General features: G+C 37.4%; 2 protein-coding genes across 2 annotated transcripts; both read right to left on the reverse strand.

Moving 5' to 3' along the window:
* Positions 1 to 294: 294 nt before the first annotated feature.
* Positions 295 to 12458, reverse strand: rrm2b (ribonucleotide reductase M2 b). Its single transcript, XM_012865853.3, has 9 exons — positions 12304 to 12458; positions 11780 to 11944; positions 8032 to 8148; positions 7658 to 7791; positions 3367 to 3461; positions 3108 to 3241; positions 1562 to 1666; positions 1357 to 1470; positions 295 to 1158 (listed from the first exon to the last, which is right to left on the reverse strand). Exons 1-9 carry the CDS (start codon positions 12352 to 12354, stop codon positions 1006 to 1008), a joined length of 1068 nt encoding a protein of 355 aa, XP_012721307.2. The 5' UTR covers positions 12355 to 12458; the 3' UTR covers positions 295 to 1005.
* Positions 12459 to 13082: 624 nt separating this feature from the next.
* On the reverse strand, positions 13083 to 18137 carry LOC105928579 (nuclear transport factor 2). The gene is made up of 5 exons (XM_012865922.3): positions 18017 to 18137; positions 17098 to 17218; positions 16911 to 16982; positions 16562 to 16660; positions 13083 to 13379 (listed from the first exon to the last, which is right to left on the reverse strand). Exons 2-5 carry the CDS (start codon positions 17200 to 17202, stop codon positions 13263 to 13265), a joined length of 393 nt encoding a protein of 130 aa, XP_012721376.1. The 5' UTR covers positions 17203 to 17218; positions 18017 to 18137; the 3' UTR covers positions 13083 to 13262.
* Between the last annotated feature and the right edge of the window lie 256 nt (positions 18138 to 18393).

Consider the following 18393-nt stretch of genomic DNA (forward strand, 5'->3'; position numbering starts at 1 on the left):
TCACAATAGATTGCTGAAGACTCTTCCTTACCAACCTTATTCATAAACAGCTTTTAAACCACTACAGCTCAAATAGTACATAAAAATATCATAAAAGTGCAATACTTTTGCCAGTGATAGGGACATTTTATACATTCATTACACAGGGTCAATATTTTAAGCTTATATTTCTTGTACCTTTGATTATGGCTTACAGGACTGTGGGCCATGAGGACCAGTGTTGAGAAATATGTGTCAAAGCCCTTTAAAAAAAACCCAAAAAAAAACAAACAAACATTTTCTCCAACAAAAATATTTATTTAAAAACTTTTTATTGAGCAATTATAAAAGTCTAAAACAAAACCAACCAAACCATGACCAGAAACTGCTTAGAATGTAGTCCTGATTAAAATTTTTTTTTTTAAAGTCAATTTCAAAGTGGGAAATTATCGCCCTCAAAGACTCGCACCGTTGATGGAAAAGCCAAGTACATTGTTCAAATCAATAAACCAAAATGAGAGAAAAAAAAAAACTTTCAGTTTCCCATACTGTTTTTATAATTTTAATTAATCTGAATAATATTTAGCAAACCTTACCTTTAATACCAACAGAATACAATGACTGAAACAGAAAGATGATTTGACTCTACTTTGGCATGTTTTACTCAATGTTCAATTTGTCATAAATAAATAAAACGCAACAAATAGTAAAGGAAAAAATAAAGGACACCTTCTGGTAAGTTTTTTTTAGTATTGACATATAAACAAAAACCATCTTTGCCGCACCAAAATTTCATAAAAAGATGATTAACAATTTACGAGGCCCTTTTTATTTTGCCTTCAAGATGTCATGTTTTGTATTCCCCCGTGTTATTTAGTTGAAATCGTATTTATCCAATCTAAAACCCAGCAAGGAATTCCTTTTTATATGTTAAGATAAAGAAAACTTTAAAGCTCATTCAGGGAGACGTCATGTTTTTTGCTCTTTCTTTTTAACTGTGACTGTAATGATAGTGTCCTCTTGGTTTTAGAAGTCAGCGTCCAGAGTGAATTTACAGTCCATCATGTTTGACATCACTCCGAATCTCTGGTACTCTCCTACTCTTTTCTCAAAGAAGTTTGTTTTCCCCTCGAGGGAAATGGACTCCATGAAGTCAAAAGGATTTTCCACATTGTAAACCTTTAAGAGAAACAAACACACTTTTATTTTATTTTTCCACCAAATTCACATTTTGCATCTTCAAATATTTATTTCTAAAATGTATTTTCTTATGACCATTTCAGCAAAAAGACTGACTTTTACACTGTTAAATTTATTACAGAGCAAAACGTCATTTCGTTCAGCTTAAATGTGTTTTATGATTATTTAAATAATTACCTTGGCCAACCCGAGATCGACGAGCAGGCGGTCCGCCACGAACTCAATGTACTGCTTCATGAGACAACAGTTCATCCCAATGAGATTGACCGGTAAGGCCTCCGTCAAAAACTCCTACAACGAGACACTCAAAATGTACCAAAATGCTGCAATGTGTCAAGATGGAGACCTGAAAATCCTACAACATGAAATCATATGATCTGACCTGCTCAATGGTAACAGCTTTACTGATAATGTCTTTGACTCTCTCCTCTGAAGGCTTGTGCAGCAGGTAGCTGTACAGCAGGCAGGCAAAGTTACAGTGCAGACCCTGAGAAAAGAAAAAGTCAATTACACTTTAATTGCAACACACTTTGTAAACTCAAACTACACTCAAGAGCAAAATCAAGACTTAAAAACAAGTCAAAACATGGCAATATCAATTTGCAAAGAGAGAAACAAATAGGACAGAAAGGTAAGAAAATTATACAACCCTTGATAAAAAATTACATCAAAGGCTTTAAAATAAAATAGCCAATGGGATATTAAATTGAATACTTTAATTCTAAATAAATACTAAATAAAAGCTATTTCAAATGGGTAGGTTTCAAGTACTTTAATTAAACTATTCAGACACCCACCCAACATGGTGTGGCTGAAGTTAAGTTTACAAGTGCATGGACCGGTTTCTATGCATTACTTTAGGTCAAGGTGCAACTTTTGCATTACTGTGCAGGTGTAAGATGGCCGTTTTTAAACTTAGATCAATAGTTGTATTCAGTAAATTAGAATATGTGTTCCAACGACGTTCGTATCTCAGATTAAAATTACCCACTGAAAAACAACCGTCTTTAGGCAGGTTAAAGACAGGTCTCCCTATAAAGACTTGAATAGGGAGACAAAGAAATATTTTAAATATCAGGCTGCATAAGTAAAGCTTGGACTCATTAGCATAGCAGTAAAAAGTTATGTTTCCTGGTGACATTATCAAATGGGAAAATAAAGGAATGATGTTGGACCAAGACAAGATCCAGTGGAACGCCATAACAGACTTTTGTGACTGTAAACCCTCAATGAATGTGAACAAAATCAGTTATGCGGCATAAATAGAAGTTGAAGTAGATGTTGAAGAAGATTAGATTAGATTCGATTCAACTTCTAATCTAAAACAATGCAAATCACCCTTATTTATTATTTATTTAAATAAATGCAAAAAAGAGTTTGTTTCCCTCTGCTTGTGGAAGGTTTATAGTATGTTTGAATTTTTAAAACACATGTTTTCCTTATCTAGGATTATTTTATTTAGACCCAATTGTTTAATGTTCTGAAACAAATCTTTTTTAACAACTTATAAATAATTAAAATTCTCCTGCTGTTTAGTTGCCCAAGCAGCAGTTCTAAAAGGTCACCACAAACAAAATCTTAGTGCTACTAAAAAATAAATACAAAAACAGTAAATACAGTTAGAAATCTCGTCACCTGCCATTGCTCTAGATAACAAGGGACGAACAACAGACGTGTGAGATTTTTATATATATATATATATATATATATATATATATATATATATATATATATATATATATATATATATATATATATATATATATATATATATATATATATATATATACATACATACACATACTTCTTTATAGACATAGCGAGCAATACTTGCCAGTATGTCGTTTTTTTTTTTTCTTCCACATTACCATCATTTCCAGGCGCAACTATAAGAACTAAGAACTAAGATGAATTTGTAACCACCTCACCTCATCCCTGCTAATGAGTTCATTGGAGTAGGTAAGGCCCGGCATGAGGCCTCTCTTCTTCAGCCAGTAGATGGCAGCAAATGAGCCAGAGAAGAAGATCCCCTCCACAGCTGCAAAAGCCACAAGTCGCTCCCCTGGGGACAAACAAACAACATTTTCTACTAAAATACCTTAAACAGGAAGTCCCTCTAGTCTGGGCTGATGTTTTATACAGAGTTTAGTCATAAGCGACCATTTTGGAAACTCTCTCATGGCTTACCAAAGGTGGATTTGTTGTCATTTATCCACTGGAGGGCCCACTCTGCCTTTCTTTGCACGCAAGGCATGGTCTGAATAGCGTTAAACAAGTGGTCCCTGAAACACAGGTGTAAAAAGAAACTGACTGAGACAAAGATGGCAGCTCTAATAAACACAATCTAACAGGAGGTGACTCAGTTTGATGTGATCACAGGTAAAAAAATCATTCACTTTTCACCAGGATCAATGGACTCCGACATACAATCAATAGAAACAAGGTGAAAGATAATACAATCAAAAACCATTATCCTGTACAGTTGGACTGAAAGACAAACAAATCTATTGGTAGGAAAACTTTCTGAATAAAAAAAAAAGCTGTGTGTTGTAAAAGTGCACTGAAAGAGTAAGCTAAAACTTTATTGAAGCATCTTTAGATTTAGTTTCAGTTTTCAGTCTTTGGTTGGAAGAAGACTAAAATGGACTTGTCCAAGTCTCTCAGACTGGGAGGACATCTCTTATTCACAGCCATTTACAGGAGACCCAACAGAATCTAACAGGTTTAGTTCTGCGCTTTGGCAAAGGTACTTCTAACCGTTTCAAAAAGTCCCCACAAAGCATTATGCTGCCATCACCATGTTTCGCTGTGAGTATGGTGTTCTTTTGGGCAGTGTTTTTTTTTTTTTTTGTATGTCAACTATACTTTAGCTGTTGTGGTTTTTAATTGGAGCACAGCAGCATTTTTCACAAGCTTTCAGAAGATTTTAGGAAGGCCTGGATATTTTATTGGGAGGAAAATGCCAACTACTTTTTTAGCTAAATCATCCAAGCGAACAAACGTCAGTAAAAATCTTTCCAGGAGAGGTGAACTTTATTTCAGGTTCATAATAGTCACTATAATATATATTGAGGCATGTACCCAAGAAAAATACATGTTAAAAATGTATCAAATTGTGCATAAAATACAGTATTAGTTATGGCTGTGCATAAAATTAAAGATTAATATAAATAAAAAAATAAAAAAACGATTTAATATCGATATTCTGGCTTTCAATATCGATATACCTCCCAACCCCTAGGGGGCGCTACTACCACACGTCATTACTCTTCACAGCGAGGAAGTGCAAGCGAGACGATTTGCGTAACGGCCGACAAGATTTTAGAAGCTCCTTCGTCCCTAAAAATCAGACGTTTGGGCACATTTTTGGTTTCTGTGATATGTTATAAATGCATTGAACCAAATGCACTTTGTTTTCCTGTTGATACGTATGTCAGTGTTTGAAAAATTGAACATAAATATAATATTTGGCAGGATTTTATTGATTGAATGACTGAGCATTAATTTGAAAGTAATAAATATCGATATTGGAGTCAAATCAAATCAAGTTGAGCTATATTGAGAATCGTATTGTATCGTGAGCCATGTATCGAGAATCGTATGGAATTGGCTCATCCTAGATGATACCAGCCCTAGTATTAGTTTTAACGGTCTGCAGACATTGGCAACCAGGTTATTGCAGTTTTTTTTTTTACATTTCCTCCCAAAACGTTTTTTATTTGAACAATACAAGTTAAATATAACAATGAAGGTGGGAAATGTTTTAAAATTATTTACCAATTCTTTACATCACTAAACCCTGGCCATTTGTCAGGGGTGTCAACACTTTTGAGATCCGCTCCATAAACTGGTTGGTTTACGGGTACTGAAATGGTAACAGATGCAGTGAAATTCAGCTACAAACAGGTAAAATGGTCAATTGTCCCTGGAAGCCGTGCACATGTGCAAAGGCGCACTGCATCTGGATTCAGCGTGCACAGCAAATCTATGCTGCGCAGAAAATGAAATCAAAGCTCAACTTAAAATTTTTATTTTGCACTATTTAGCAATTCTGGTGAGATGGTGCGCGGCAGGTGCTGATCTGAGCGCACCACTGATTGCTGGATGAGGCAGACGCCTTTATAGGTGGGCGGGTGGTGGTGTGCTCCTTTCTTCCTCCTGCTGGATGTCAGCTGTTTGTGTGGCTGTGTTTTTTTTTTTTGGGGATCTGCTTATCTGAGATCATAAGTGGGGTTTTTTCACCCAACACGTGCTTCATAAATTTGGCTGCTTTTTGAGCGCTACACCTGCTGTTTGTTTCTTGGAGTGCTGTTGCTCCGCTGGCGTTATCAGCTGCAGTTGGATTCCTCTGCAGCTGATTTCTGAACAGCCTTTTTGTTCTACCTCCGTTTTTGAAAAGCAACTCTACTTATTTGTTTCTATTTGAGCGCATGCCTGAGGACTACTACCCGTATTCACAAAGATTCCTAAGACTAAAAGTAGCACTTTAGGAAAAATCTTAGAAATTTCCTGAATTGTAAGACTTTTTTTGTGAAAAGTCTTACAACTTTTTAACTCCGGTAAAATAAAAGTAATTAAAGCATCTTAGGCCTTCAGGGCTCCTAAAGTGGAAAAAAATGTTAGGATTAGTGAGGAGGTCTTTTAGAGAGCCTCTGAAGCAGAGAAGATGGAGGTAACAAAGAGAGCTGTTCGGCTGATCCACTGCCTAAACAGTGGAGGAAAGCACAGAAACTTCTTTAACAATCATACAATTATAATATTTGGGACCTTTCAAGGATTTTGTACGTTCCAAAGTAACCAGCATCGGTGACACCAAAGACAACGATTTTAAACTGAACGGACAAATAAACGGCGTTTTAAAATCGGGTTTTTAACCATCTCCGTCTTTTATCTGAGGTAAAACCGTTTTTATCTTTTAACCTCTTTGAGCAGGTTATACACTCTTATTTCTAGCCGTCTGAACTACTGCAATGCACTTTATTCAGGCATTAGCCAACAAGCTCTCTGCTGTCTGCAGTTAGTCCAAAATGCAGCGGCTCGTCTTTTAACGGTGGACCAGAAAACATCAACACATTACACATGTTCTTGCGTCTTTGCACTGGCTCCCTGTTCATTTTAGAATTGATTTTAAGATTTTATTTATACAATATGCTTTAAACTCTGTATTTGTGCCGTGATCCGGGGACCGATTTAACTTTCAACTCTCCTTTCCCTCAGATGTAACTGGACAGAGGCGCCGCTGTTCGGTTTTTCCAATGTTTTTCCTCCATTTCATTCTCGGTCATTTCGCCAGATCTGAACGCTTTATACCAGCAGGCAATCCCAGTAAAATGCTGACCGGTGAGTGAGCATTAATATGAAATAGAAAAGATAGTAAAGTGACAGACAGTTAAGATAAACACATCTAAATAATGATAAGAATCTAAATAAGGTGCTTTAAAACATTTTGATGCTGTGTGAAAAACAATTTGCTAGTTTTCATCATAACGACACACATTTCTTAATCCAGTCTAATTTCTCTCCTTGCCTTACTAGGAGCAACTTGTATACTAGGTAGGAATCTTTAGGCTAAGATAGGAGCTCTCTGAAAGGACTCTGGGAATCTTTGTGAATACGGGCACTGATGTCTTGTACTTGTACAGCGTTTATCGACCCCAAAGCACTTTACACCACGATCAGTCGTTCACCCATTCACACCCTGACGGTGGTGAGCTACATCGTAGCCACAGCTGCCCTGGAGCAGACTGACAGAAGCGAGGCTGCACACAGCATAACGTGCTTGTGCTAAATCTAATGTAAAATGTAAATAATTTAATGGCTATAAAACTTGAACTCTGAAAAATGTGCATGTCTCTCAGTTCTTCCTCAGCAGGACCCCTACTCTGGAATAAAGCATATTATACGGGTGTTTAAAAAAGTCCAGGATTTTTGTCTTTTTCACGCAATCGGGTTAAATCAGTTGTATCTAAACTAAGTAATCTAAAAAAAGTATTGCTGTAATATGACTCTTTTAGTAAGCCATGTAGCTTGTTATAATCTCAGGTTTTAGACAGGGTTAATGTAGCCTGAGTGTGCATGTGCGATGTTGCTCACAGATGTCAGGGAGTTTGTGTGTTTGCTAAGACACATGAAAAATTAGGGGGAACATTGGCGGAGGGCTTAAATGTATCACACACAAATAAAAAGTGTTTTCTCAACAGTAAATCTCCATTGTGTTGTAAATATAAACGATCAAATGTTTTTTTTCCCCCTTTTTTCTTTTTTTTATAAAAAGAGCCGTTAATACGTTTAGATTCTGTGGGTACATTAAAGCTGCTGCATCTGGGAATGCAGCCAGAATCCATCTAAGAGTGAAGAAAACACATCTGATGAACAGGTGCGTGTGCAAAACATTACTTGCGGAGTCAAAAAAAAAAAAAAAAAAAAAGGAAAGAAACCAAAAGGTCCAGGCTCAAGAGCAACAAATAAGTAAGCTGACCTCTCTTTCAGATCCCTGATGTAAGTGTTGATGAGCATGCTGTACATCTCGGAGTGAACGGTCTCGATGAGGATCTGGAAGCTGTAGAAGGAGCGGGCTTCAGGGAGCTGCACTTCCTGGCTGAACCTAGCCACCTGTTGAGACCAAAAAACCCGTTAAAAACCACTGGGAAAACAATGAGCTGCTCACATGCACAGTGCCACACAAACACAATGGTTCTTTTTTTTTATGAAATAGAAAATGCCTCCGACAACTCCCACGATTGGCTTGTTTAACTGGTTATTTTACATTAATTAGAGTAGTGTAAAGAGATGCCGGTTTGCCTCTTTAAGCTACACGGCATTCATCGCAGCTTAGAAAACGTTCCCTCCTACCAGGTTCTCGTTGACGATGCCGTCGCTGGCAGCGAAGAAGGCCAAAACGTGCGAGATGAAATGTTTCTCGTCCGGCTTCAGACGGTCCCAGTGGGCCAGGTCTTTGGAGAGATCCACCTGAAAGACAATATCACAATGAGATGTCTGCATTTAGTGCGGCTCACTCTAGGAAAACTGCTCTGGCAGGATTGAGGGGGCATCGCCGGCACACTTTCAGTTTCACATCTTTTTAATAGCCTGCTCTAATTAGGAGCTGCTGTTTAAAAAAAAAAAAAAAAAAAAAAAAAAGTAGCCCTGTCTTTGCTTCAGCAAACACAGAGCTTATGTGACTGGAAGAGAAATGCATTTTATCTCAAAATTTCAAACGATGTTTCCATTGACATGACTTCCAAGTCTTTATTTTTTGTTTGTTTCTGTCTAAAGTGGATAACTCGTATGTCTTTTTTCATGTTTACAGTTTCCATCCATCCATTTTCTGACCCGCTTAATCCCTCATGGCGTCATGTTTACAGTTTAAATACCTTAAACCTGTAGTTATTTGTTTAGCGGTGTAAAAGCAATCGCCCCACCCCTGTCTGCGCCTTTCCCAGTTCTGTACCCCAGAGAACTGGAGTACAGAACTGCTTTTACGCACCAGCCATGCATTCAATCCGACGAGCCGCTGAAACTACTATTAACTACTTATCTAAATATCCAATCAATTAATCCACTTTATTTATATAGCACATTTAACAGAAAAAGTTTCCAATGTGTTGTACATAACAAAAAAAAACTAAAAAAGCAACTAAAAAGGACACAGAGGACCACACAACTATGTGGTTCACGCATTGAATAACTTCTTTTGGAGGAAAGACTCTCAAAACAGAAACTATACTTTTAATCTAAGCAAGCCACAGGAATGGTAACAGGTCGCCGCCGACGCTCTTCACGGGGATCGACACGGGAAAAATGGACGAGGAAGAGCGAGCCACGACTGACGGCCATTTTAGTCTTTATGCAAGCCATCGTCACTCCTCCCATTGTTGTCAGTGGAAAATGTGTCACCACTCAGGTATTATCTGCTAGATTGTGCAACAACTTTATATCCAAGACATTGACCCGTCCCTTAATCAGTCCCTTTGTCCCATCTATGCATCACCACTAGTCATCACTTTTTGGTAATAAAATCGATAACGTTGGTTACAGGAACATTAAACTGCATGGAGATGGTCTTGTTGCTGTTATTCATCTTCAACCTTCTTTCTTAGCAACCCAGGCTGCTCTCCCTTTTGTTTTCACGACCCAGTGACAATAACCAACCAGCGGCACGTTTATTACCTTTAAATATGTTTAATTATTGCTCAAATCTTAAAAGGCGTCTTGAATCCCCAAGTTAAACATTTGTTTCTGCCATGGCTATAATTAAAGAATTACATTTCTTTAGTTAATAGTGAATGATATGTCAATAATATTTTGGCTTGTCTGTGTAAAAGAAATAATTTTTTATCACAACTTCTCCACATACTGAAGACGTGCAGGTATTCATTGAAATGCGTAAGGTATTCATAACCCAATTCAGCTTTTCCACATTCTTTTAATCGCAAACACTTGCTGAATTTAAAGGGATTTTTTATTTATGAAAAACAGAAAATTAAGAAAATGTATGTTTTTTTTTTTTAAACTTTCTACAAAAAAACAACAACATTAATTTTCAGCCCCTTTACACTTTCAGTGCAACCAACTGTTTCCGGGAGTTTCATAATGAATAAATTGAGTTGACATATGTGTGTAAAGTAATCTCATTATAAATCCAGCTGTTCTATGAGGGCCACAGATGTTCACTGGAGAAAAAAAAGACAGCAAACAGGCATTATTCATTAAGACCAAGAAACAAAGCACACAGGCTCAGGGAGAAAGTTGTGGAGACGTCTAAAGCGGGCTTAGGATATAAAACAATTACCCAAACATTGAAAATAGGGACCTCAACACAACTGCAAACCTACCAGGACCTGGCAGGGAGAGGACAGGATTCATCAGAGGAACTGCTAAGAGAAGGAGCAGCAGAAAACACCCCGCCCCACAGTTTGGCATGGCGGTGGCAGCATAATGCTGTGGGGATCATTTCTTTTCTTCAGCAGGAACTGGGAAGCTGGTCAGAGGTGAAGGAAGATGAATGGAGCTAAATAAAGGGGAATCCCAGAAGAAAACCTGCTATAGGCAGCAAAAGACCTCAGACTGGGGCAGAGCTTCGCCTCTAACGAGGAGGGGTGGAGTGAAATAGATCCTCCACCCCAAAAGACCGAACCTTGGCAAAGGCAACAGATGTCCCCTTAGTCCCTCCATGTTTGGACATGTCACTTTCACTTTCCCCGTCCTGACGTCAGCCCTGAGCCCCCCCCCCCCACACTTAGGTGTCACTTGGAAACGCCCACTTTGATGGCATTTTTCAAACCTTGCCTGGGGGCGAGGTTATGCCTTTACATCAAGCTGAGTTCGTATGGCAGGCCGTTTAAACATAGAATTGGCTTCACCTCACTTGCATTCCAGATATTTTAAATAGATTTTTGACTAGAAATAGTTATTTAAGATATCTGTATTTATATTTTGATTAGGCAAAATACCAATTTTATATATCTGATTACATTCTGACCAGTCCAAATGACGTCAGATGTACTATTAGTTTGTATGGGGGATACAATTTAAGATAGCTTCAATACATTTGTTACTATCTGAAATGTATATTTCAGATATCAACGATTAAATTATGACTAGTCATAAGGTAAATTTGAGATCTCAGTTTTTGTTCCAACTAGTCATAATCTCAAATTACCTTGTTATTCAAGATATCTTGAATGTATTTTATCTCAAATCTAGTGCAAACTGAATTACAGATATCTTGAAGGCAAAGAATGACTAGGAAAAATTATGTTATAGATATCTAGAATTGTATTTTTGTTGAGTCAAAATTCCTTTGAAGATATCTCAAAAATAATTAAAGATATCTTGACCATTTCTTAAATCTAGATGGCCTTTGTATTTCAGATATCTTGAATTATTATTCTGACTAGTCAAAACACGCCATTTAAGTAGCTTTAAGGCAAAAGTTTAAGGCATCTTTACTGGCGTCTGCTATTCTATGGTCTGCAATGTCAGGTATGTTTAGCGCCAATTCTCGTGTTTTTAACACAATTTTTAGTGCTGCAGCTCGTGTTCGACACAAATTAAGAAACACGATGATTTATTGTCTGTCACCAGAAGACTTTTTCAACATCAAGCGCAACAAAGTCGAGGCAAGTGACTGCTGTCTGCCAATCAGGCGACAGACAGCATTTGAGATATCTCAAACGGCATTTTGATTCTCCAAATTGTGACTGAATATATCTTGAGTCGTTCTTCTTACTAGTCAGAATATAAATGCAGATATCTTGAAAGTACCATTCAGGATAGTGAAAATTTTTTTTTTTTACAAGTCAAAACTTGTTTTTTGATATCTTTAATGTATTTACGGCTAGTTAGAAGACGATTTTATGTTAAAACGACCTGCCATAGTTGTGTGGTTCTAATATGGTAAAAAAATAGAAAAATAAACCACTTTAAAAAGGAGAAACTAAGATTTGCTTCAATGCTGCTGTGTAGGTACCAAAGAGTATATTCTTCAGGTAAAGAGCAATTGCAGCTGATCTAAAGTGCAAAAACAAATGTCGCCCCCGTTTTAACACGTTTTAGCATTTTAGAGAAGCAATTTGTCGGATGTTTAACTTTAAATTACCTCCTCCACCGTCCAGAAAGAGGCCTGCGCCTGCTTGTACATCTTCCAGATGTCCGGATGCTGGATGGGGAAGATGACAAAGCGCCTGGGGTTCTCCCGGAGAAGAGGCTCGTCCTCGGTGTGTGAGACAGGCTGGGGACCCTCATATTTTTCGTCGAAGCCGTTCTGCAAAGAGACCAAACATGACTTCATTGCTACCCCGCAGCGCTGGGATCTCCCCCCGGGCGCCTCGCTTACCAACGGTTGCGTTTCTTGTTAAATGATAAAAGCTCTAGCTCTGTGCGCCTGCGCACTGACTCAAAACACAAAGGACACGACATTAAGGTCGTTCCTTCGATGTCAATACGCTTATTTAATCACATTCGTTTTCCCTTGATGGTAGATATGATTTAGCCATGATTTTATTTGTAATTTTAGACGTTTTAGAGGTTATGTCAACACTGCTCTAACAACAAATACGACGGCAGGTCTTATGTCACGAACCACTTACAGATATGTAAGAAATAATCAAGCTGGCGACTTACATTTAGGTGTCCAGTCCCTCCTGAGGTGGATTTCTTCTCCGTCGGCGACATTTTGGACGAAATAAACTGGACTTTTCTTTAGTTGCTATCTGGAGCTCGCTTCCATGACGCCGTTGATGTGCCACACGGGAGCACCACAGCGCCCCTAGCGGCCAGCAGCGCCGGTCCCACGCGGAACATGTGACATAACCAGACCACGTCAGATTACAAAACTTTGCAGCACATGAAAAAGGTGTGGGACCCAGGCGTTTATGGCAAGGTATTTGTCGTATCATTCTGGACAATATTTATGACAAATTTTAACTTTACTGTAAGGATGTATTATTTGGAATCAAAATGTAAAAAATAACTTTCTGCCCATTTTTTCTTATGTAATCTTTTGTTACTGTTGGCCAAGTTTAATATACATAAATGCAAAATTATTATGACTAAACCCTCACATATCTCTTCTTTAAAGGAAGCAACAACTTATTTTTCTACATTGTCCTCCTCCAATAACAAAAAAGCTATTAAAACCGTATCTTTATGCTCTAAATTCAAAGTACTTATATAATCTCCTCACATGATGCCATATGTAACTTTACTTTATTACTACAATTATTTTTTACTATTATTTATTTTCATTTATTATTGATATATTTGTTCAAACACCTGCCGATTGTTCACTGAAAGTTGTGCTTATTTCTTTTTGTATTTGAGAAAGAATATCCTAATAAAGATTACTTTTTAAAAAAAAAAAAGGTGTAGGACGTATTTGATACATAATGAACAAAACATTGTTTAGAGAACTAAATTGTTTTATTTTATAGGAATGTTATTTTTTGCATAGCAGCTCCACAGGAAATGACAGAGTTCATGTTTTATTGATTAAACTTTACATACAGCTCTCTGTTTAAAATCAACAAAGTTAATTCGAAACAGGTTGTAATATATGCGGACGAGAAATCCATTCCAGATCACTACACTGGTATGTTGTGCACACCCAGCCGAAACACGTCATTTGTGCAAGACCAACCACCGTTTTGGGATTTCAGCATGAACACCTGATGAAAGGCCATCGGAGGATCTTCATCTGCCTGTTGCAAGACAAAAACAAAACATTCTAATTTAAATCGCTCCAAGAAGTAATCTCCAATTTGTTGTATAGAAAGCAACCAAAGTGCCAAAAACCATTTTAATACAGCATTATAAAGGCATTACCAGTGAAAATCCTGCACATTTCTACAGCAATACTTCAAATCTTGTGCTTTATAAATTCATTGTATATTGGTCTGATTTTAAAAAGAACACTATTATTTACAAAGGTTTTTTAAATGTAAAATATTAATAGGTGATTGTATAAGATATTTACTCAAAAAATTTACATAAAAGTATTAAGGTTGTAATTAAAGTCATGATGCTCTATGATCAAGACATTGTTTTCATCACAAAATGTATAGAGTTCAAGCCAGACTTTAAAAAGAAATGTACTATTTTAAGCTTTGACAGCCCCATTCCCTCCCAGATTTTAGTAAACCATGGAGTTCAGATACTGCGCTTTGCAAAACCCTTGAGCAAGTATTGCCACAGATTTAGATCTGTAGTTGTGTTTACATTCGTTGTCCTACTGAGAGTTGAACCTCCACCCCGGTCTCAAGTCTTTTGCAGCATCCAACAGGCTTTCTTCCAAGAGTACCCCGTATTTATCTTCAGCTATGTGCACACTTTGGTTGTCAAGATACTAAAATTTCAGACTACTATATACCATTTTGGATACCATGGGGATAAAAAAAAGCCAAACAATTAAAAGGCACAAAAAATATTTTATTAGGATGAAAAAAAAAAACTCCCCTTTTTCAATCTTAACATGGAACATGCTTTCTCGACAGAATCACAAATCCTAGTTAAAGAAGTGTGCAAATGCTAAATAAATAACTTAAATACAACACATGCCTAGTAGCATGCTAGCCAAATCTAATCACACATTAGTGCGGACCACTGGTCGCGCTAACATCAGTCATACGTTTAATGTAATAAATGATGAACGGGAGTTTTAGTTATTAATCTGTCAGAAATCATCATGAAGTCCAGGGTGTCGGCCCCTTAGATGTATGGCCAAGTTTGTTGTGCTGCTTGACTTCGTTGCCACAACTTTAAAGTAGAGTTGTCAAAAGTATCGATACTCAAAAAAGGTACCGATACTAAAACGATGTATCCGGATACGATACTCATTTTCAAAAGTAAGGATAGAGGCAAGAGTGCTGTTTGGAGGTATTTTGCCTTCGAGCCTGACATGGAAGGAAAACCAAAGGCTGTTAATAGCCCGGTGTGCAAACACTGTTTCAAGGCGGTGGCGACCAAGTCTAACAGTACGTCAAACTTGGCGAAACATCTGAAGGACCGACACCCTGGCCTTCTCACTGAATTGCGACTGGTTAGTGTCTTTCGTTTCAAACTTACCTATTACTGACGTTATCGTGGCCGGTGGCCCGCATTAATGTTGGCGTGTTATTATTAGCCGTTAGCCGCAGCTAGCAATTTAAGGCTAATGTCACGTTAATGATCATAAACAACTTAAATAAATAAATCAGGCACGTAGTAGGCCCATATTGCATTAATTGATACAGTGTCAGTATACATAAGCATAGAGTTAATACATTTACATAAATGTTGGTGACTGAAAAGTGTTATTTTCTCTCTTGAAGACACAGAATGAAGCGGAGAGAAGTAGACCTGCGTCCAAACACCAAACACAGCCGACTCTACCATCTATGTTTGACCAACAACGGAAATATGATGCCAAGTCCCCAGAAGCTATGAAAATAAACAGATCAGTGGCAGAGTACATCTGTATGGATCAGTTTCCTATTTACACTGTGGAGAAACCTGGGAACCTGGGTTTCAACAACTTATTAAGCAGCTAAGCCCAAGGTACGCTCTTCCCTCCCGGAATCACTTTATGTACAATGAAATCCCAGAGCTGTAAAACACACTAACAGAGGAACACATTGACATGCTTGTATTTGTAGCAAAAAAATCTGCAAGCAGCAAAGCAAACTGAGGCCAGTGCCACCACCAGTGGCACCTAAACACTCATTCATCTAGGAGTGCAGAATAGAGAAAAATGCAATTTCTGAAAATGCACTTTCTGTGTGATTGAATAATTCTGTGCACTTTTCAGTTTCAGACTTTTTTTGTAACAGGTGCAGCTGCTGAGAATACAGCATTTATTTTTGTTTGTTAACTGGTTTGGCCAGTGTCATTGTTATGTGTGGAAAGCATAGCCAAGGAAGGAACACTTAATTTTTTTAAATCAAGCTTGCTTGATATTGTGCACAGCATACAACCTCAAAATATTGTTCTTATCTAAACATGGAGAAGCAGCATTTAGTTCCTATGCTCCGCTTATCTGGAACAAACTTCCAGAAAACTGTAAAAGTGTGGAAAGCCTGAGTTCTTTTAAATCAAGATTAAAAACACATCTGTTTAAAATTGCCTTTGACTGTTCTAGTTAAACAGTTTTACTGTTTTTAATGTTCTTTTTTGTTACTACATTCTATCCCTACTTGCTTTTATTCTATTTTCTATCTACATTTTATTATTTTGGTATATCTTAATCATGTAAAGCACTTTGTATTGTCTTGTACTGAATTGTGCTATATAAATAAATTTGCCTTGCCCTGCCTGCCTTATTTATTTGTATTTTATTAATAATAAAAATATTTCTGTTAAATTTTGGGGTCTTTGTTTTTATTCTTGTGGTATCGAAAATGGTATCGAGTATTGAATATTTTCCTGAGTATCGGTATCGAGTTGAAAATTTTAGTATGGTGACAACACTACTTTAAAGCACTGTTTGCTTACATGCTTGTCAAGATCTTTCAGTTTTCCTTCTTCGTTTGCCTCATATGCTAAAAATATTTAGTATCGACACCATGCCCAGTTAGTACTGTATTCGGATACAGCGTTTGAGCATCAATACTTTTCAGAGTATCGATATTTTTGACAACCCCAGTTCACACCAACTCTGACCAGTTTTCCTGTCCTTGCATTGTCCTTTTTGTACAAAGTGTGCACTTTGTGGACAGTTGTCAATGTCCTAGAAATAATACAAGTAAACAAGGAATAAAGTGGTACCAAGAAGCTTGAGATTTCAACATGTCCAGAATAACTTGGTAGCAACATGGTGTACATGAAATGTCAAGAGTATGTTTATGGGTACACCTTTAAATGATGGTGACTCTATCTGAACATGATAAACTATTACTGCCGGGTTTACCTGTAATTGTCCAAAGACCATGATGAGGATGCAACTGTCGATGGTTGGTTGGGAGTCTTGCTCAGTAATGATGTGCTTGATCCGCTTGAAAGGCAGGCTCTGAGAATAAAAGACAAAATTACTAATCAAATTATCAACAGAGACTAAAAAACAAATGGAATGATTTGCTACTGATAATATAGAAGGAAATAAGGAGATAATGAGATAATCAGTGCAAAGTGAGAAACTGTCTGCTTAGTTAGTGAACAAACAAGCATCCAAATGGCTAAAAGAAAGGAAAAAAAGAGAGATGTAGACATGTCTGCTATATATATGATTTACATCAAGACTTTTATGAAAACATACTTACAACTAGCTTATTGGCAATAGCCTCTCTGCCTTGAAAGGGAGATCCTTCCCATGTCAGACAGGCGTTGGGTGACTGAGGGGGGGGAAAGGAGGATTCTTTTAAATACTACTGCTGTGTGATATAAAAACAAAATAGGACATTATATACATATAACCAACGAAAATTCTGTTTATATTGTAGAACTTACATAGAGATTAGCGAGTCCCATCCTGTTGGTATTGTCAAACTGGTTGTAATATTCCTGGACAAAGCCCTCTCCTATCTTTTGCCATATTTCCTTCTCGGCTGCCATATATAAGACTTTGGATCTGTAAAAAGTAGTTTGTTTTAATCAAAACAGGTAACATAATTAGAGTTTATGAATAGATACTTAAGGGATTGCACGTGGTGTCCCCCAAAGGGTCAGTGCTGGGTCCAAAACTATTAATTATTTGTGTAAGTAAGACGCTTGGATGTAGTGGCCAATCGAAAGAGACGATGGCAATCTCAAATTAAATGTGTAGTACATCAAATTTCATGACGCATTTCAGAATTTGGATAAAAGAAAAAAACACACTGGATCAAAAAATCCCCACACGTTCATTTTTCATTTGTTTTTATCTACCACATGAAACACATAGCAATGCATGGTTGTAGAGTCATAAAATGTGGAAAGGTTCCAAGGAGGTGAATACTTTTGCAAGCCCCCCATTGGTATATAATAAGTACAGGAGTGTAATTAATTAACGGTCTGTCTAAAAAGATCATTTTAAATGTAACATATGCAAAAGATTACATGTCAAATTTCTATTCATAAGCTGTCCTGCCATAAAGCGAAACTCATTTGGAGCCCTTCCTGTAAGAGCTGCATTACAACTATGATTATAATGCAACAGTTAAAACATCTTAACGTTATATTACCGAGAGATGAGCTCATTTGTACAGTTTGCGTAAACACCATAGCAGCAGCACGAGTAAAGGAGGCCTGTTTTTTTTTTCTCTCGGAATAGTTTATTTTTCCCCATTTATCATTAGTTTAGCTCGTTCCAATACAAAGTTAGGATACTGTAGACTTTGAAAGGCACTTGGCAGAAAGAACATGGTACTATGAGTTTAGTTTAACTTACTTTGTTCGACAGCAGTCAAAACAGCGTGATAAAGTTGCTCAAGTCGTGCGTTCCCGCTTCCTGAGCGTTGTGACTTACCCATGACGTCATCACAGCTTGTCCAATCACGGATTCGACGGAACTCCCTACTCGTTTGTGTGGGTTCGCCCCTTCAGTGTCGCCGGCGCAGGAGACGGCTGCAGCTGATGCGGCGAGAGGGGAAGGGGGACGTCTTTAAATGTGTACTTTTCAGAAAAGTTAGACACCGTCAGATAGTCACGATTACTATATTTCAAGTAAATAATGTTGGCAATCCAGAAATACTAAAACCTTTTAGGTATCTAAAATCCTAAATTCAGTAGACCCGAATTTAGACACCTAAACATAGGTATGTAACA

Source organism: Fundulus heteroclitus, chromosome 13 (assembly GCF_011125445.2).
Source record: "Fundulus heteroclitus isolate FHET01 chromosome 13, MU-UCD_Fhet_4.1, whole genome shotgun sequence".
In the NCBI taxonomy this organism is placed as follows: domain Eukaryota; kingdom Metazoa; phylum Chordata; class Actinopteri; order Cyprinodontiformes; family Fundulidae; genus Fundulus; species Fundulus heteroclitus.